We start from the raw sequence: 21,499 nt of genomic DNA, 5'->3' as shown, positions 1-21,499 counted from the left end.
CGCCATCAACACATGATTGCAGCGAGAATATAAAATCAAATTGCTTGCCGGCTATTATTCCTTTTGTGCTTTAGGAATTATAATTATGCATGTTTGAATTTCGAGGGTGTAACTGGATCATATCTAGTTTTTTCCAACTTTAGACTCTTCTTCTGGCACAAGCAGATAAAGAAATCACAGAGATGGTAAAGCTATTGCTAATGAGAAGTGTTTAAGTGTAAGATGTATACAGAAGGGAGGTGATGGGCATATTCCCAAAAGTTGGATAAAGTTGCCACGCACTGGGAGCGCATGGCAGTTGCACTGTTGCTTCCATTGACAAGGTAGCATGCATTGCACAATCGTATGACCTGCATTACCTGGGTAATGTGTAAACAGTACATTTATTCTTGAGTAAAAGGTGCTTTAATTTACTTTTCTCCTATGTTGCTGTCACTTACAGTAGTTCATAGATATCTGACAGAACGGACAGGTTTTTAACTAGCCCATTTCCTCATGGGGGATTCTCAGGGTTTTCTTTCTTTCCAAAAGCACTTGGTGAATGGCAGTTGCTCAGTCCAATTGCCAGGATAGTGAGAAAACAGGTAGGTGGGTAGGGGTGGCCTGCATCTTTGTAAAGATCATTTCCAGGGAGTGATATTGTAAAGAATACATTAAATACTGAGAATGTACCATGAGGAGATGGAATAGACAAAAACCTGTCGCTCCTTTTGGATTTCTATAAACTACTATAAGTGACAGCAACATAGGAGAATGGTAATGCATATCTCATTTTACAATGTTTCTGCAAGAAACATATTTCTTATTTGTACGTTTTTACATATTGAACATTTTACGTTGATAGTGGTCCTTTAAGTGATGGTAAAAGGGGCACATGGCAATTTTTTTGAATATGCACCCATATTGCAAAAGTAAGTATTAGGTCCCATTCAGTAATGGAGTTCTCAAAAACATCAATAATCATTATTGCATATGTTTACAGGGTCAATTATTATTAAAACTTTAATTTATATTGGAAAGCCTAGATACATGAACAGTTCAAAAGTCTGTAAAATCAGAACATTCATCAATATGAAAACACAAATGGCTACTACTGTTAATAATGTATTCGTATAGCTGAACTAAAGGTTGAGGGTTAAGGGCTGGACAGTGGCTGGATAATGTAATGGTTAAGGGCTCTGCCTCTGACACAGGATACCAGAGTTCAAAGCAAAGCACTTCCTGTTCAGTACGCCAGCACCTATTCAGTAAGGAGGCCTTGGGCTAGACTTCCTAACACGCCAACTGCCTACTGAGCATGCCCTACTGGCTGCAGATCAAGTGTTTTGAGCCTGCCAGTATACATTTTATTTGTCTTGTCTATTTTATATGTAACTATTAGGGTTAGGAGGTAGAAGGAAAGACTGTATGAATGTAAGGGAATCAGGCATGAAGAAGGGGTTCAAATTGGGGCTGAGGTTAGGGTTAGATGTTTAGGAAGGAAAGAGGAATCATATAGGGAGAGCAAACTGACAGGGAAGAATATGAAAACTTAAACACAAGTCGTTCTTGGAATCCACAGCAGAGAAGACTGCTAATTTTCATGTTTCTTTTCCAAGCTTGAAAAATGTGAAGGACACAAAATGAATATCCTTCATCTTCAAGCTTGTGTCCTTCAGATTTTCTCTTCCATTCCTGCTGAAGTTGTGCCCCTCACCTGGACATGAATTGTGGAGATGTCTCATCAATCAGAATGTAGGTAACAGGAAACCCCGATGGAGGTCCTAGACCTTCCCTATGTTACTGCAGAAAGTGCTTGTATTGCTTGTTTCATTGTAGTCAGTGGAGCTTCCTTTCGGGATCATACATGAAGGGCGACACATTTCATTAAATTGATGAACTTACATTTACTGGAAAATCGTGTCTTTTCCCCTCATTTTGTTGACAGTGCAGAATTTTAATTTTGCTCTACAATATTATTCTTGCTTTCTAATTATGTTAATGCAACACTCGAATGAAGCAGAACAAGAAAAAATGAAGGGTACATTAATTAAACATTTTGCCAGATCATTAGAAGGTCCCTGAATAGGCCTGGTGCGAGTATTGGGATTGTGGAAAAGCCTCGGTCTTATAAGGTGAATATAATAATAATATGGGCAATGCGGGAATAGAAGCAAGATACCGTAAGTCGAAAAGAGATCAGAGATAGCCCAACAATACCACCTGAGGTCTCAGCTCACCGGACCACTGCTGCCACAGACGGGTCTACTGCTCCTTATCTAGTAGTCACATTTCATATTATTCTGCGGAGCTGTAAGGAAATATCAAAATCCTATAATCTTCATTCACAGCAAAACGTTACACTTGTGAAGCCTCCCTGTAATGTGACGTCCACCTATATAAGCAGTCAAAGTGCAAGATTTAAATGGAAACGGGTCCTCATAGTGGAATTCCATTTGTAATGATAAACTTTTATTGGTTAAAAGGCATTCATAATTGTGCAGGCTCCACTTACATCATGAGGGTCCTAATCCACTTAGGACCCTCCTTGGTATATTGCACTTTCCACTGTTGTGATACAGTACTATGAACGCTTTTCACCCAATCATAAGCAATAGATGCCCGAGCTCATCCCTAAAGACAAGAGCGGGCAGCTGTTGCTTATAATTGGGTGCAAGGAGTTCATAGTACCACAACAGTGGGTACTAAGTGGATTAGGATCCTCATGATGTAAGTGTATAATTGTCATGCAGGGATTTGCCATAACTTAGCAGAGCTGTTTTAATGTTATGACTTAACCACTTAACAACCAGCCAACGCCGATAGGCGGCGGCTGGTCGCAGTGGTATTTCCATGGAAACAGCGGCCGTTCGCAGGCAAAATGTAAACACCCGGGAAGGGTCACAGCAGTGCCGTAAAGGAGATCAGCGATCTCCGGCCTCTGATTGGCTGGGGATCACTGCCGTCTGATAGGCTGAAGCCTATCAGAGGCGGTACAGGATGGATCGCCGTCCTTTGCCGCCCATAGTGAGGAGGAGAGGGAGGAAAGGAGAGGGAGGGGGGAATAGCGCTGCGGAGGGGGGCTTTGAGGAGCCCCCCTGCTAAACACAAACAGCTGGCGGCGATCAGACCCCCCCCCAGCAGGACATCCCCCTAGTGGGGAAAAAAGGGGGGAAGCCTGATCATCCTGCCTGCCACACGATCTGTGCTGGGAGCTGAAGAGCCCACGCAGCACAGATAATAGAAAATTCCTGCGGTCCTTAAGTGGTCTATGACTTTGAAACAAAGCTCAAAAAAAAAAAATCAAACTTGGAAAACAATGTTGGCTATACCTGAGGACCAATCAGATTTTAGCATCATCTTTAATGGTAGCTGGAATTCAGTTGGCTATCAGCAGGAATCCCTTTTCTTCCCGTTTTACAAACCATAAACCTGAGCATTGCTTTATGTGTATATTTCTCTCTTGTAACTACCATATGTCAGATGAATAGACCTATGTCTACATTGCAGACTCATAGCTGTGCCTATTCGGAATGACATACAGCACACAAAAAAAAATGAAGTGCATTCTAGTCGCTGTTTCCTGAGGCCTTAGTGCTGGTTGCTTTTCATACCAATAGCAAGCTGTAACTTCTGTCAACTGGAATCATGGGAGAAAGTAACACAAATTATTGCACTTTCTTTTAGATATACGTAGCTCAGGCCACTTACACAGAGATTTACACTAAAGGGAACCGCCTGTGGGTGACTAAGTAGCTCAACATAATCTGATCTGCTTGAGAACATAATAGAGCATGTTTTATTAGGGATAACATTACCATTAGTATTGATTCATAAAGCGCCAACATGTTCTGTGGCGCTGCACAGAGTAAGAACAAAACATGGAGAACATAGTAAGACAGACAAAGGTATGCGCAGAATGCAGACACTGGTACACAATACAGAATTGGTGGATGTAGTAATTACACTGAAACGCGATGAATAAAATATGTAACAAATTTCAGAATACAAAATGGTGAGAGAGCTCTGCCCTCGTGATCTTACAATCTAAAGGATTAGGGAGGAAAGAAGAGGTTAGGTAGTATACAATATGTATAGCTAGAGGCAATGTGTTTTCAGTTATATTTAATAGGGAGTACTAAATGTAACCAGAAAGGTTGAAGGAGGAAAAGCTTACATTTGAGCAAATGCTTGTTGGAAAAACCAAGCTTTCAGGGAGGGTTGAAAGATTTCAAAGGTTGGAGAGTGATGGGTGTTTTGAAAGAAAACTCCAAAGGAGAGGTGAGGCTCGTGAGAAGTCTTGTACATGTGGATATGAGGTGGTGATTCTAGAGGTCAGTAGAAGGTCATGTGCAGCAGATCTGAGATTGTGGTTGGGGTGGTATCTGGAAACTAGTGAGGAGATGCACAGGGGATATTGGAGTCTTAATTATGGAGTTTGCCACTGCAGAAGTCTCCTCATAGAACTGCCAATCCTTAAAACTGAAGGAGGATCTAATCGCTGAATTGGTTCTTGAAAAACAGCATTTGCAATGTTTACCTCTTTATTAGTCTTCTGATAATTATTAGCTGCAGATGTTTTTAACATGTCTTTAAAACGTTGTGAATGGAGCGCTCTGCTATTCATACCAGCACACCTCTGACACAGCACACACATCTGCTGGATCTGGTACTGTCTGTGGATGTCCCACTACTAAAAAAACCTGCAGAGTATCTGAGCGGCATGGGAGTACCAGGGAGAAGACACAGCATTCAGGCTCAGATCAAAGTCAAATGAAATAAATACAGGGAATACTGTGACCTCACTATCTCCTGTGCGAGTCTCTGTGTTTCATTTTGTACCCATGATTCAGATGAAGCCCTGTCTGGCATTATTATTATTATTATTATTAATAATAATAATAATAATAATAATAATAATATTAATAATAATTTATTATTATTGATTAATTATTGATTATTGATTGGCATTGATAACAGCGTGGTTGCCTCCGTTTCTTTTGTCTACATCCCCATGCCATGTGGATGAGAAAGCAGCTTATCGGGAGTTCTCTTCTCAGTTCTCTCCTCAGTTCGGACCCGCCCACTTATGCGTTTCGCCCATCATCACCTTGCCTGCTTTGTCATGATGTAGGGTGGTCTTGAAAAAATAGATAGACTTCTAATTTTGAGTAACAAAAAATGGTCATTAGAGCTTTTTATTTTTAGTCTCAAAACGACCTTGTTTACCTGAAGTACAATACACCTGAAGTGAGAGAGATATGGAGGCTGCCATGTTGATTTTCTTTTAAACAATACATATTGCCTGGCAGCCCTGCTGAGCTCTTTGCCTGCAATAGTATCTAAAGGATCATACACCTGAAACAAGCATGAGGCTAATCCAGTAAGACTTCAGTCAGAAACATCTGATCTGCTGCATGCTTGTTCTGGGGGTATTGCTTAAAGTATTGGGGGCAGAGGATCAGCAGGACTGCCAGGCAACTGGTATTGTTTAAAAGTAAATAAATATGGCAGCCTTCATGTCCCTCTCACTACAGGTACGCTTTAAGAGGAATTTGGGGGCAAAAGTAAAAGGACCAGGAAACTGCCCATATCCTTTAAATTCAACAACAAACCAATAAACAAGGAATCAGTCCAGCAGATAAGGAGTTAACACACAAAATATAATCGTATAATGAATAATCTCTACTTATTGCTAATTATCTAACCCTAACCTTAACCTCAAAAGTAACTTTTCAGCTCTTTTCAATCAAAAAATAAATTAATTAAAAGTCACTCATATCAGTTTCTGATTATTATTATTATATATTGGATTTATATAGCGCCAACATATTACGCAGCGCTGTACAATAAATAGGATTACAGACAATGATAACTGGGGTGACAGAACAATACAGGTAATAGACAATAGATACAACTAAATACAGGTAATAGCAAAAAGATACACAACACAATGCAGATAGTGGTACATACCAGATCATACACTGGAGTGGTAGTGGTAAAAATTACCAGTTCCAAATTCTGGGTAAAGTGCTCACAGTCAAGTATGATACACAAGGGGAGAGGGCCCTGCCAAAGGCTTACAATTTGTTTGGCACTGTCTAAGCTGAAAATCTACTGTGCACCGCTGTTCTATCAACTTGTTTAGCAATCTGCCATAAAGAACTTGTACTTACCTACCATGCTGGATGTCGTTAACCTATCTTTCCCCATCATCCTTGCCCCTCTCTGTATTGAACAACACATGCTTCTTGGCTATAGCCAAACAGGATGTCTATACAGTATTCATTCTCCATGCTGTCACCCTAATAATTGTCCAGTGATCGTTAAGAGTGACAGTAAGTATACATATGTACAGGGCTTAAATGGGTTGGCTTCTGAGTCGATGTGCCTGCATTTAGACAAATGTTAGATCCTTTGTGTTAGGGAGGGGGATGCCAAGAGCAAAATAGTCATTTTTTAGTTATCGTTTCAACTCAAAAAGAAATGTTGTGAAAAACATACATTGGCTGTTTCATCACAAAGAAAAAGTGTTCTTGTTTTGTAGCTGCTGGTTGCAGGGACATAAATATGAAAATCGAAAAAACCTTTGTCAGATTATAAACTCTGCCTTCAAACAGCTATTTAAATCGTACTTAAATTAGATGTTGATGACCTATTTTCCATCTTTAAAACTAGGTCATATTGAGTGGTAGGTGGAAGATGGGAAACAAAGGAGATTTGATAAATAGCAGAGAGAAGGCTGCCGTAGTTTAGAGATGCAGAGCATGCTGGGAAATTTACTTCCTAAACTATTCAAAGTCACACAGCTATTTCCTCAGCTCCCAAACAGCAGACCTGAAAATCTGTCTAGGGGAAAATGACATCAACACTTCATGCTGGAAATACTGGTGATATAGACATTGCCGGCGTAAAAGGTTCTCAGGATTTTCACATTTAGGGTATTTTCTAGTTTCCTATTATTGACCAACTGGCAGAGGTGTTTTCTGACAGCTTAGAGCACAGAGTAGATCTCATCATGACATTATAGGAACTATCAAAGAAACTGTCCTTCTGTAAACCCCACATCCCTATAGAGCTTTTAGCCAGCAACAATAGAAAGCTTTTCAGAGGCCTCTCATTACAGCCTGTGTGGAAAGAAAAATGCTTTGTTTATAAAGTTTTGTAACAGTTTGTGTCACCGATGGGGCTGGAGCTTTACCATGTAGATAGGTTCCACTTCTCTGTCACTATTCACAGAGAAATGATTTTCTGTTTGTTTCTGCCCTGCGCACACACACACTGCTTTCTCACAGAACCCATGAGAAAAGCTGAGGGATTTTTTCAGCCGCAGAGAAAGGATCTGAAGGGAGGAGTCTTACTTTATACCTGTTCTTGGATACGCCCCCTCCCCATTCAAAATGAGCTCTTCCTGGCTATAAACTCTGTTTACTTTACACGGTCAGGCAGAGAGAGACAGAGGAACACCCAGAGTTGCAGCTGATGAGTTATGTACACACTATTTGAGGAGATTCCAGTCACTGGATTACTGCTAGTGAGGACTATTTCTGTATGCTGGATGTGCTGGACACAGTCCTCCATAGTAATGCCCACAGTGAAAACTGTTCTCTGTTAATCTCATATTTTCTTCACATAAAAAAATGAAAAGATGAAAAAAAATCTTTTGTATTGCTACTTGCTAGTGATTACTGGAAATATATGTGGCATTTAAAAGTTTAATTAACTTTGATAATTGGCCTGTAAAGAAGATCTCTGAGCAAAATGTTATATAAAAAAAAAGTTCAATGTACCTGTATGAAGTTAAATTAAAGGTAGCCTGAAACGAGAGGGATATGGAGGCTGCTATATGTAGTTCTTTTTAAACAATACCGGTTGCCTGGCAGCCCTGCCAATCTATATAGCATCAGTAGTGTCTTAGGCCTTTTTCACAGTGCGACGTTAAAGTCGCACGTTATGAAAAGTATAACGTGGACCAACGCACAGCAATACAAAGTCTGTGCGACATTCACAGTGCACACGTTGCGTTTGTGTGTAACGTGTAGCATTATTAGAAAGTGCTGCATGCTGTGCGTTATACATGTTATTAGCTGAGCTGGACTGTTTGCACATGCTCAGTAATGACCTGGAAGCATACTTTCCATTGCCTGTATGCCCTACAGTATGCGACGATAACAGGGCATAGAGTTGCATTGTGACATTTTTGGGACATTGCGTTGTTAATTTCCTTTGCGACTTTAATATTGCGACAAAACGCAACGCCCCATTGTGAAAGTAGCCTAAATCACACCAGAAACAAGCATGCAGCTAATTTCGTCAGACTTCAGTCAGAGCACCTGATCTGTATGCTTGTTCAGGGTGTGTAGATGAAAGTATTAGAGGCAGAGGCTCAGCAGGACAGCCAGGCAATGTGCATTGTTTAGAAATAAATAATTATTTTCTCAGAAATTCCCAAGCAGTGATGAGTGAAAATGACAATATTCCTTTTGCATTCATTTTCGTGAAAATAAAAGTCGTTCTTCAAGTGAAAATGCCATTGAAAATCATTTTAGAATGTGTTTGTAATTTTTTTTGCACTTTTCGTGAATTTTAATGCTAAAAATAATCAATGTCTAGCTTTTCGCGAATGTTTTTGTGGTAAAAATAAGGATTTTATGTTATTTCGTAAATTTCCACAAATTTTTGTTTCCTTGAATATTTTGTTTCCTTGACTATTTTGTGAAAATACAATGTATTTTCGCAAATAGTTTGTCAAAATCGAAAATTGCATTTTTGATGCAAAAATGACTTTGGCAAAAATTTGCAAGCAACACTGAACCCAAGTGTACCCAAGCCAAAGCATGGGTCAAAAGGTAAATACTGACCTAAGAAATGTCGAGCCTCTGGATCCTATAGAGGCCTCCGACGCTGTCCTCCCGTTGCCAAGGGCTTGTTGGTAATCCCACTGGGGCCACACTCCTTTTCAAGCATGGCTGATAAATAAAGCAAATAATATAACACAGTCAGCTTTGACCAATAACATTTTAGTGTAGGAAATAATCGATATTTGAGTTTTGACATTGATCAGAGGGCTGCCTATTTGCAGTGTTACTTTGTCGAGTATCTTTAGGTCTACTCTAAGTGCCGTCTAGCCCTACAAACCCCCCCCCCCCCCCCATCCTGCACTCCAATATATGCCCCTTTATTCTATTATGGTCTGTTAGTCTACATGCAGTAAAATGTACTCATCAGAAAGAAAATAAAACATTTCCCCAGAACTTATCACAGCGTGCCTCACTGAACCTGTGTGCATCATCAGTAGATGGATTGTTCTCGTACCTGTGGCAAATTGTTATTATTGCTCACGACCAAAGCCACCTGCAGACTTCAGACAGCAGTCAGATGTCGCCCGCACATCCATAAGAGAGAACCAGCCTCAGGTTGCTAAGCTGTGTCTTCATGTACTCTGCAAACCATAAAAACCTCAGTATAATTTCAGAGAAATTCCATCTGCACAAATTTTTTTCTATGTCTTGTTTTAGAGTCTTTTCTGTGGCTATTTTCTTCACTCTTATACCCTGCTAATGATGCGTCTCCAAACAGCCGTTGTTTATTATTTCATTGGTACGTAGTGCAGTAGTTAGTGGGACTAATGGCACAAGCCCTTTACACACAGAGTGGGGATAATGTACTGGATGGCATGTTAATGTTTCTTCGTGAGAGTTCGGAGGAACAGGATGGAGATAAACTCACTGTGCTGACACTGCTCATTCACAGTCCCATTGGGAAAATTTTAGCCTTCCACTTTCAAAATTAATCTCAGGCCAGACAGGGGAAGAGCTCACAGCCCATCAGATTCAAGTACTCTCTTTCAAACTGTGATTTAAGCAAGATGGGAGAGATCACAGAAACAGTGAGAGGCCTTGCTTTGTGAATAGGTTGTTATGTGTAAGCATGCTGTCTCCGAGTCTTCGAATCCCAAGCATCAGGCCACACGCACCTTGAAAGCAGTTTCTACCTATACGCTAGTCTTTAGGAGAGGCCAGGGTATCTGCTGTTGGAGAGAATGTAGCGAAGTTTATTTATTAAAGGGGTAGTTGTGGTACAGGGTAAACCTACTGCAAGAAATCTTTGCCACCTGCTCCACCAAATCTAGCAGATTCAAAGTTTCAATGATTCATGTGGACCTTGGATTAAAGTAAAACTAAACAGACATTGTGTACATTGCACATAAAGGTTAGCAGTATAGGTGATGGGGGTATTGTTTACATTAAAGCAACTATACAGCCAAAAATCAACACAGCATGTGCCATGATCTACTGACTTCCCAGGGGTTTTGGCTTAACTCACCCTCTGAGACAGGGGCGTAACTAAGATCCACCGGGCCCCCCTGCAGAAATTTTAAGCGGGCCCCCTACCCCTCTCCCCCTGGGGCCCGATCAGGCCATTTTGGGGGGCTGGAGGGGTCGCAGCATGAGGGGAAAGCTATGGCCACACTCGGCAAGGAGGAAGGATGGCCCCCACCCCTCCCTCACCTCGGGCTCTCCCGTCTGCGCTCTCCTCCAGCTTAAATAACCAAATAACCATATGTGTGCAGCGGCGGGCAGCGGCAGATACATACCTTCCATGCGCTCCAGCGTGGACGCTTCTCTCTCTAGTGTCCGATGCGACTTCCTGTTTATACAGGAAGTCGCATCAGAGGCTAGAGAGAGAAGCGTCCACGCTGGAGCGCATGGAAGGTATGTGACTGCTCTGCCCGCCGCTGCACAAATATGGTTATTGAAGCTGGAGGGGAGCGCAGAGGGGAGAGGCCAAGGTGAGGGAAGGGGGGGACCTTCCCCCCCTTCTTGCTGAGTGTGGCCATAGCTTTTCCCTCATGCTGCGGCCCTTCCAGGCCCAAAAACGGCCCTGAGCGGGCCCCAGGGGGGAGGGGGGAGGGGTAGGGGGCCCGCTCAGGGGAATAAGGTACTGTTACATTACCCAAACAATGTGGCAGTGCCAGCTGTTCTCCAGTATAATGGGTTCCACATGAGGGACATGCTGAGGGAACAGAGTGGGCTCCAGAGCTGTTTCTCAGATGCTGCCTTACAGTCCATTCAGTTCATAATCTGTTTCAGACAAAGCCATTTTAAGATAACTTTTTTGTGGACTTTCTGATTTTACAACTGCAGCGCCTTTGTGTTTTATATTGCTGTGTTCACACTTATCTGTAAGGGAAGAAAGGGGAATGGTGGCATTGCCAAGTTATGTCAATGTGAGTAAATAATGTGCTATTTGTAGCTATGACACTGATGCAAGTGAATAAGCGGCAAAGAGGCCTACTCACTACACAACGCAGTGTGCAGTACCCGGGCAACATACATGTTACCTAGGTAACCGGGGTCAGGCTCAGGAGCATAACTAGAGGGGGGCAGTCCCTCTGATTACATGGGGGCCCAGAGCTGTGGGGCGCTCCAACTACCAACAATCTCTTTCTCCAATACAGAGGGCAGTACTCCAAAACAGGTGCTTTTGTGGCTACACTTGTTAGGGGTGTGAAGATCATGATGGTCACACTTGTATTATGACCCTTGTGAGATGGGCCCCAAGGCTGTGAAGGGAACCATGGCGAGGCAAAGGGAAGGGGTATGAACATGGGGGGGCATCAAAGTTTCACTGAGGGACCCCATGATTGGTACTTACACCACTGGTCAGGCTAATTGTGTAACGCAGGCTATGTACACGTCAGAAGTTCCTGCACAATTGCCACGCGCTCCCTGCGCAGGCTGCACTTGCCAATTTTACCGCTGCATTGTGAACATGCCCCAAGATAATGGGCAAAACAAGCATTATACAGCTGAATAAGGAACTACTAGCAAACTATGTACAAGAATCCCTTCACTTGAACACTAATCATAGTCCTAACAGAAAGTACGTAATAATTTCCGATATCTTTTCCTATGCCGATAGAAGTATTTGCACATCAGCAGGCGATGACCACCTGGAAGGTTAAAATACCAGTGACAGCATTTATACGTCCAGCACGTCTCAAATGAAATAATTGTTGTTTTGCTCATTGGAGTTAGAAAATTCTTTCAGATACAGTACAATGGCATGCAAGCTTTTATCTTAAGAGATGTGGTAGTCACATTTCGCAATGTAACGTTTAATGGCTTCGGGCTGATTGACAGATATAATTTCAACAAACCCATTTGCCTCGACTATTTTCCTACAATTGCTGATACTGTATTGCTGAGCGATCTGCCACCCTTGCTTGGTATGTGCTGTCAATCCTGGTTTCAGGGGAAAAAATAGTGATTGTCTCTGGAGGATACGCTTCTGAAGAGCTGTTATGGCTTTTATTAAATGTCACTGACAACTAAATGTATGAATCTATAGGTCATTGTTCTATAGGAAAGTAGAGAGGCTCGTCCCAACACACCAAGGGACACTCTAGAGCGGTTAGTGCTATACTTCTCTGTTATTTAATATAGAGGGCAAGTTTCATTAAACAGTTATGTTACATTACTTTCCCTTTTTTCCTCGCTTATATTGTTCTTTTAGAAAACTTTATAAGTCTTTAGCATGGTTGGATATTTATACTTTTTGCACATATATCAAGCCATCAACTGAACAATGCCAGGTGAAATTATTGGACAGATTTTGCTAATCCTTAAACGAGCTTAAAGAGGAACTGCAGTGAAAATAACGTGATGAAAGAAGTGCTACATTTTTACAATAAATTATTTATAAATGATTTAGTCGGTGCTTGCCCATTGTAAAATCGTTTCTCTCCTTGATTTACATTCTGAAATTTATCACTGGCGGTAACATGTTTACTGCTGGCAGGGGATGTCTGTTGAAGGAGGTGCTGCTTTTTTGGAGGTTGGAAACAGTCGTTATTTCCCACAATGCAACGAGGTTCACAGAGAGGAAACTGTCAGGACCATGGTCATGACATCACACTGTGGGAGGGGTTTCACCACAATTTCAGCCATACAGAACCCCCTGATGAGCTATTTGAGAAAAGGAATAGATTTCTTATGGTAAAGGAAGTATCAGCTACTGATTGGGATGATGTTCAATCCTTGGTTACATTTCCTCTTGTACTTGCAATGGAAGATGTCCAATTGTCAGACTGTCCAACATTATCCATAGTTTTGCTGCTTAGTGTGACATTATTAGCTGTTATCTACGCACACCTTGCCCTTATACTTATTTACACATCTAACTGGCCATCTGTCCTCAATTGTATCCCTTTATTAAACTACGTACATGATTCAAACAATCGTTCATGCTAGTTTTGGGTAAAGATCTAGATAGTGTAACATCTTTCCTTTCCCTGCTGAGTTGACTGCGGAGAAATGCTGCAGTTTATGGACCAATTCTGCCCAAGTGGAAATGAGCCCTTAGACCTCTTTATCTTAATTACCGGAATAGGTGTGTCTGTTTGGTAACCCCCATCCTAATCAAAGACCAGCTGAGACCACAAGCCCCTCTAATTGCTGCGCGCCTGAGCAGAGTGCCGCTATAGCCCTAATGCTACAGTGAACAGCACGTCCAAGTGTAATTTTGGGGGTTCCAGCAACCACTGGACCCCAAATTACTTTTCCCTCTGAGTTGCTATGAATCAGAGGGTGAATAGTATTTAATACTGCCGGTAATTTGAGTGGCAACATGGTGAGCTGTCATTCAGCTCCCCCTGTGCCCAACTCACCAGCGGTCAGGGATGGTTCTAGACTGAGGCAAACTTGCAAGGATGCACCCCTCCCTTCTGCTGTGCAAGTCAAATGAAACACTGCTGCTCTCCTGCGTCCCCCCTTCTCACTCACCTCAGACTCCTCCCATAGCACAAAATGCTGCTTTTCCCCAATGATGCTCTCCTGCCTCCCCCTTCTCACTCACTGCCAGACTCCTCACACAGCACAACAAACTGCTTTTCCCCAATGATGCTCTCCTGCCTTCCCCCTCCTCACTCACTGTTAGACTCCTCACACAGCACAACAAGCTGCTTTTCCCCAATGATGACCGCTTCACCTTACTCTCTTCTTGCTTCTCCGCCTACTCTGACTGCATGCTGTTAGCCTATATACACAGTACAAACATGCTTCCCCTGCAATCTCTGCGCCTGATGCAAATGTTTTACCTTGCCTCGTGAGAGAACCGGCCCTGCAGGCAGTGTATGTCAAAATAAGACCCCTGCAGTCTACTGATCATGGCCACAACAATCACGGTGTAGCAAATTGCATTCTCTGGTTTAAAAAGTCAAGGTTGTTGTAGAATTACTTGTTTATTATGCACTTTACACAGAAGCAGTTTTATCCTCACGGCTATCAAAGCAAATGAAACACTGCTGCTCTCCTGCGTCCCCCCTTCTCACTCACCTCAGACTCCTCCCATAGCACAAAATGCTGCTTTTCCCCAATGATGCTCTGATACCATGCAAGACCTCTGAGCAACAGATGGCTATTGCTAAGAAATACTTCAATGTGGTGTCAAGAATTTTGGACCTCATTGAATGACTTTTCGTGACTATGTTTAAAAATATATATAAGACTGTACTGTCCTTGTTGTAAATAAAGATAGATATTCTTTTGAATAACTGCTATATTAGAACACCGGGAAATGGATTTACCTGTTCAGGAACATGAACATTTTAAGTAGACGCCATAAAAGTCCTAATCTGTGCACAACCATGATGTCACTCTGCATGTGTCAATCACCACCGTAAAGCAAACTCAATGTTACAGCGTTACCATGGGACGTATAACTAGCAAATTAATCCCTTTTTGTTTTGCACTAATTAAATTGGAAGTGACATTAGCCTGAAGAAACCAGGAGAAGGTTTGAGGGACTTGGATTTCACGCTTTTGACGCAAAAAAAAATAAAATACAAAATCTGCAGGAAAATATTTGAACTGTGGTGCGGAGGTGTTGGTGACATGTTCGAATAAACCCCCGTCTTAACATAACTATTTAATGTAGCATATGGATGATTGCCGCATTGAGGGCACAATTAAAAATCATGTTAATTAATGTAACCTAGGTATATAACAGCTTTCCAATGTACAGATATTTTAAGGCATGAATATATGTTCCTTATTAATGTGTTAATTAGGTATTCAGTAATAGCTTATATTTAAAGCAAAACTCCAAACAGCAATCTCCACACAGATAGTTGAAGTAGAAAAAAAACGAAAAAAGAATGAGACTTCGTTTATACCCTGTAAAAGTGATTTGCCCTTCCAAGCTATCAGCTGTACACCTTTTTAATATCCCTAAAGGTGACTAAGCAGTCAGCCCAAGACAGATGAATTCCATGCTTGATTGGCAGCTGCAAAGACAATAAAAGCAACTGAGAAACTAGCAAAATAGGTGGGTTTGTCATCAAAGAAATCGCTCACCCTGTTGACAAAGCTGGAGAAGGCAGGGCAAACTTTTTCATGCTATATATTTTTTTTTACTGAAGAAACAAGCAATGCATATTTTTTTTTCTATTGGCAGAAGATATTGTTTTTAGTGACACTTTAAAAAATCTTGCATGCAAAGGAATTAAAAGTCCTTTACAGCAAACCTGTACCAGAAATGAGAAATGCTGATGTGACTTTTGACTTTCTCTGTAAGTTGCAACAGTTTTTTAATGTTATTTAGCTCCCACACAGAGGAATTTTGGACTATCAAACCTGTTCCCTGTTCTCTTTGTGCATTAACATATACATTTAGCAAGTAACTGGGATCACATAAACCTTGACTTCTGATTCCTGTACAATATGGAAAAGGAACAAACTTGTACTGTGGCAAACACCATTTAGCGTGGATGAATTAGTGTGTATGTTGTTCTTTGACTCAAGTGTGTCTGACTTAACAACAAGGAATGAAACAACTTTTGAAACGTTAGGTTTAACCACTTCCGGATACCGGGTGGTTTTGCTGATCGGTGCTGCGTGGGCTCTCCAGCCCGCAGCACCGATCAGCTAGCAGCCAGGCCGATCAGACTTCCCCCCTTTTTTCCCCACTAGGGGGATGTCCTGCTGGGGGGGTCTGATCGCCGCCGGCTGCTTGCGCTTGCGGGGGGGGGGGGGCTCTCTTCAAAGCCCCCCTCCGCAGCGCTTCCTGGCCGCCTTCCCCTTCCCTCCCTCTACCTCCCCCTGTGAGCGGCGCAGGACGGAATTCCGTCCTGCGCCTGATGGGATAGGCTTCAGCCTATCAGATGCCGGCGATCCCCGGCCAATCAGAGGCCGGGGATCGCCGATCTCCGCCACGGCGCTGCTGCGCAGCAGCGCCGTATACATGTAAACACCGGGGAAGATCTTCCCCGTGTGTTTACATTTACCCTGCGAGCCACGATCGGCGGCTCGCAGGGTGTTCACGGAGACACCCTCCGTGAACTGACATGGAAAGGCCGCTCATACGAGCGGCCGTTTCCATGCAATCCACTTCAGGATTCAGGGGCGTAGTTAAGCGTACGCTGAATCCTGAAGTGGTTAAACATGTTTTCACGTCTCAGATAACATTTTGGCTCAAAAGTGTAGAATGAAGTTAATACTGTGACATAATTGGGGAGCAGTAAACTTTAAATACAATTTTGATTGTTTTAGATGTACATATTTCTTTTGCCTTAAACTGATCCAACATTTATCAGCTGTGGTGTAAAATGTGATCAAATCAGCTACTTCATAAACCCTTTTTTATTCTTTGCAGAGTTCTGATGACCTCTTGGTTGCCTCTGCGGAGTGTCCAAGCGAGGATGATGAGGACATCGATCCCTGCGAGCCAAGCTCAGGTGGGTTAGGTTAGTCATCTTTTTTATTCCTTTTTTTCTTTAACTTGTCTCCTAATTCCTGGTTGCATGCCATCTTTTGGGCAGACCTAAACGTCATTCTCTCTTGGTTTGGTACCATGATTACTCCATTGCTGCTGGAACATGATGATGAAGTCTTTTCACAGAACACTATAATGTATTTTGGGATCTTGTGTAGGCCATTCTTGGTGGCTGAGCTTGTGCAGACATCTGATGACCTACTTTCATAAAAATGACCCTCAGAATTTTCCCTAAAAACATCTAGTGTTTAATTAACTATCCTCAAAGTGAAAATCTAGCTGAATTATTCAATGTGGTATATACTCAAATACAAGTTGACCTTGTGTATAAGTCGACTCCAATATTCAACCTCTTAAGCTGAATTTTTTTATTGACTCAAGTATAAGTCTACCCAACAAAGTTAATAGCTGCACTTGGGGCTCAGGAGGAGCTAATGACTACACTGCATACAGTAGTGCAATCATTAACCCCTCCTGCCCCTTAAAGGGATACTGTAGGGGGGTCGGGGGAAAATGAGCTGAACTTACCCGGGGCTTCTAATGGTCCCCCGCAGACATCCTGTGTTGGCGCAGCCACTCACCGATGCTCCGGCCCAGCCTCCGGTTCACTTCTGGAATTTCTGACTTTAAAGTCAGAAAACCACTGCGCCTGCACACCCGTGCCCTCACTCCCGCTGATGTCACCAGGAGTGTACTGCGCAGACACAGACCATACTGGGCCTGCGCTGTGCGCTCTTGATGACATCAGCGGGATCGAGGACACGGCAACGCAGGCGCAGTGGTTTTCTGACTTTAAAGTCAGAAATTCCAGAAGTGAACCGGAGGCGGGGCCGGAGCATCGGTGAGTGGCTGCGCCAACACAGGATGTCTGCGGGGGACCATTAGAAGCCCCGGGTAAGTTCAGCTCATTTTCCCCCGACCCCCCTACAGTATCCCTTTAAGTGCAGCCAACAACTCCTCCAGACCCCCAAGTGCTGCAAGTATTCACTACCTGAAGCCCAGTATCTTCCCCTGCCCCTTTCCTTTTTAAATGTTGTGGCCAGGACTTGTGGCCAGGACTGAGACATGTTTTTTGTTGGCATTTCTCTTTCTTCAAAGTATCACTTACCACTGGGGACATTGCTGCAAATAGGAATGTCAGTGTTAGTACACACATTACTCAGTGTGCTCAGTGTTACCTGTGACTTGTGTATACATTGACGCCTATACTTTTAAGAAGTGAATCAGACCTACATTTCTAAACTTATACTCGAGTATATATGATACTTTAGTTTTTAGTTTAGTAAAGTAAAAGTTTGGACATTTATCAGATTTACATTTACTGTAACTTCTCTTGGAAATATTTTCATTCTGTTTCTGTCTTTGGGAAAGAGGACTAAGACAGGAAGTTAGTGAAGTCTAGACTTTTAACTATTCTCTCAGCATAGACCTGGACAGTGAGGTGTTCAATCTCTACTAGGGACATTTGTTCCAATGACAGCTGTTCAATGTGAAGTTTTCCAACTCTTTCAGGGTTATCTCTTGTACTTACTGCACACATTTCAGCTGTGATCCTTCAATGTTCCTTTAGAGCCAAAAAATAACTGTAACTATTTAAAATCAAACTGATAAATAAAGACCAATTGGCTAACTATGATAATTTTCAGCTGAATGTGAAATCTCAAACATTTTAAATGTGTTAAGTCAATTATCAAGCATTAAAGAGAGTCTGAAGTGAGTTAAAAAAAAACACTTTTTACCTTATATTGAACATGGGCATGCTTGCCCCTGCTAAAACGCCGCTATCCCGCGGCAGAACTGGGGGTCTTTACCTCCCAAATCCCCTCAGTGGTGTCGGGGGATCGCTTCCTGTTGAGGTAGGGCTAATGGCCACAGCCCTGCCCATCTATCAGCGCATATCTCCACCTCCGCCCACCCCTCTCAGTCTTCCATTACTGAGAGGGGCGGAGAGAGGCAGAGATCTGCCGCTGATAGATGCACATGGGGCAGAGCTACAGCTCATAGCCCTGCCTCCATGAGCAGCAAAATCTACAACCAAGTTGGTCGTGGATTTTGCAGGGGGGGATTTGAGGGGTAAAAACCCCTCGTTCAGCCGCGGGATAGCGGCATTTTAGCAGGGGCAAACATGCCCATGTGGAATATACGCTAAAAAGTGATTTTATTAACTCACTTCAGAGTCTCTTTAAGACTATCATCTTAGGCTAGAGTAAAATATAAGTAAAAACTACTGATCTTTACTATCAAACTAACCCACTGGTCCTTAGTAGAATATCAGTAAGTGTTATAGATATTGTACTTGTGGCTATTCCTGGTGCACAAATCCTCTCAGCACCCATGTTAAATTTACTGCTAAATTAAGCCTGGTGAAACTAATTTGCAGATATGCATTTTTGCTAACGCGAAGTGGTTATGAAAAAAGAAAATGCATAAAATATTATGCCTTTAGCATCTTCCTCCCATAAGATGGGCTGAAATAATATAATGCTGCCACCTTTTTTCATAATAATATGTATTGGAGTATTGACAGAAGCAACTTTTTACACTTATGGCAGAAATGCATACACATTAAAAGTCATAGATTCAATGGTAAACAAATAAAACAACAACAAAATCTATTTCACAATAATTTTTAAAGCCTGATTCCGGGACCACCTAGTGTTAAACTGACCCTCTCACCACCGTCACATGTACCCCCACCTCCCCTCCCACCCCACTCTAATCAAGAAACATTGCCCAATTCTCTCACTTCCAAACAGACAGCCGCAGCCCTTGGAGCCAGTGTGGTTTTGACCTGAACTTTTATACTTGAACATTTTTTTTAAACCCTACACTTCATCCCAGAATTAACTACTTCAATCCATACCTGCAACTGCACTCTCAAAAACATCATATAGCTGGGGTAAAAGGGGGGCTGTGAGCCAGTGACAGACTCATCTCACCTTCAGTTGGCAACCATGGGGGCCAGTTTGCAGTGATTAATTGGTGGCCTCACCATCAGAAACAGATAAATGATCTGGATGGAAGCCCCAACTTGATATCATCACGGGGACTTTGGGGGGCTGTGTTAGTATAATTTGAGCTTTGGAGACCTCTGTAGTGTTAGTGAGAACAGACAGAGAGAGGGGATAAAGAATAGTGTACACAGGATTTAAACTGAAACAGAAGTGTTATTTTTACTAGAGCGCCTACTAAAACCATAAGGTTAGGGTTAGATTAAATTGAAAGACAAGGGTAGGCTTAAGCAATTTGGGCCCAATATTGGAAAAAGTAAAACTGCTAAGGCCTAAGAGTTGGAGATCATTAAAGAAAATAGTGATGTAGCAAATCTACCTGATTTACAGAGTTGGTGTTTGAAATCAGGACCACGTGGTTTGGAACCTGAACAGCCGCATTCAGCATTATTTCAGCATCGGACAGCAGGATGGAGTGCATTTCATTTAGCTCTGATGAAACTGCCTGATTCCAAGCTGGAACCCCGTCCTGCTGTCCGATGCTGAGATAGTGCTGAATGCAGCTGTTCGGGTTCCACACCACACAATCCCGAATTTAAACGTCAACGCTACTGACTTATCAAAAACTGTCTGCCATTAGGTGATGAAAGTCTTCAGGATCGAACCTGTTATATCACCATTCCATCCACAACCGTTCTATTGATGCCACAGTGAGGAAGCACTTGATTGTTTCCAACCTGACCCAGCACTCCACTCCAAAGTGAGAACAGTGACCACATGACAGACATATCCAGGAATTCATTGAAATGTTTGGTAGAAGCTTGTGATGTTTTTTACCTGCATAGCTCTGCATGGATTGTGCAAAATAGCCCTACAGTCATCATGTGTCATTAGGGCTCTGTAGCATAGCCAGTAGCTATGTCCATATGTTTTTTGTAATGTTGGTCTGTCAGTACTCAGTTGCTGTATCATGGCCCTGTGGTCTCTTGCTTCCTGTAACATGGATCTGTGGTCACTTTATCTTAATAGCATTGTCCCGTGGTAAGTTGGTCTCTAAAATATGTCCCTGTGGTCATTTGGTCTCTGTAACACTGCCCTGGGACCACTCCTTCCCTCTAATATGCCACTGTGGTTACAATGTCTCTGCAACATGGCACTGTGGTCAATTTCCTTCCATTGTATGGTATCAGTCTCTGTGGCAAGACACTAATAGGTCAGCATCATCAGAATAGCAGTTCTGGGCCTTCAGCCTACCATGTACCTAGAGGGAAATTAGAAGGAATGTATTTTTTGATTGAAGGCACAACTATAAAAAATGCTCTGGGACCTTCTGATTTCCAATGATGTCCATGTATATTATGGAGCTGAAATGCTGTAACTGCTCGAGCAGCTCAGGCGCCTTGAAGGAATATGGAGAGTCCTATGTCTATTGCCACGTAACATACGGGCGTGATTAATGACAAAGCTATGCATTGTTAAAATATGACCCGTTTCTTTCGTATTACTTCTTGATGCATGCTACCCTCAGAAAATGTATTCCGCTGCCATATTTTATTAACAGAGCTGTAAAGAGCCGCATTAAACTGTCAAAAAAAGTTACAAACAGACAAATGATATTTTAAGAGTGCTATTAGAGGAAAATAAAAAGAAATGAAATGCAAGGACATAAAACATTACTGCTCACCCAGATCTCAACAATCAAGTAGGAGCGGCAGTCGCCGGCATAAATCTTATTAGACGTTACCAGCTCCGGCTGTAGATTGCGTAGAGCCTGCAGGATCTGCGCACTGATC

At 42.3% G+C, this 21,499-nt stretch overlaps 1 protein-coding gene across 31 annotated transcripts in view; it reads left to right on the top strand.

Moving 5' to 3' along the window:
* The window catches only part of LOC137504538 (neurexin-1), a 2,090,050-nt gene that overhangs the window by 2,031,823 nt on the left and 36,728 nt on the right, over positions 1-21,499 (top strand). For 20 of the 31 annotated variants that reach the window (XM_068233107.1, XM_068233117.1, XM_068233096.1 and 17 more), the window contains one exon: positions 16,636-16,726. In XM_068233107.1, the coding sequence (XP_068089208.1) occupies positions 16,636-16,726 (91 nt within the window). The remainder of the gene's footprint in view (positions 1-16,635; positions 16,727-21,499) is intronic. The other 11 variants (XM_068233108.1, XM_068233118.1, XM_068233106.1 and 8 more) reach the window with 1 other exon arrangement.

Source organism: Hyperolius riggenbachi, chromosome 4 (assembly GCF_040937935.1).
Source record: "Hyperolius riggenbachi isolate aHypRig1 chromosome 4, aHypRig1.pri, whole genome shotgun sequence".
Classification (NCBI taxonomy): domain Eukaryota; kingdom Metazoa; phylum Chordata; class Amphibia; order Anura; family Hyperoliidae; genus Hyperolius; species Hyperolius riggenbachi.
Note: the sequence above shows the minus strand (reverse complement) of the source record. Positions and strands in the feature narration are given on the sequence as shown.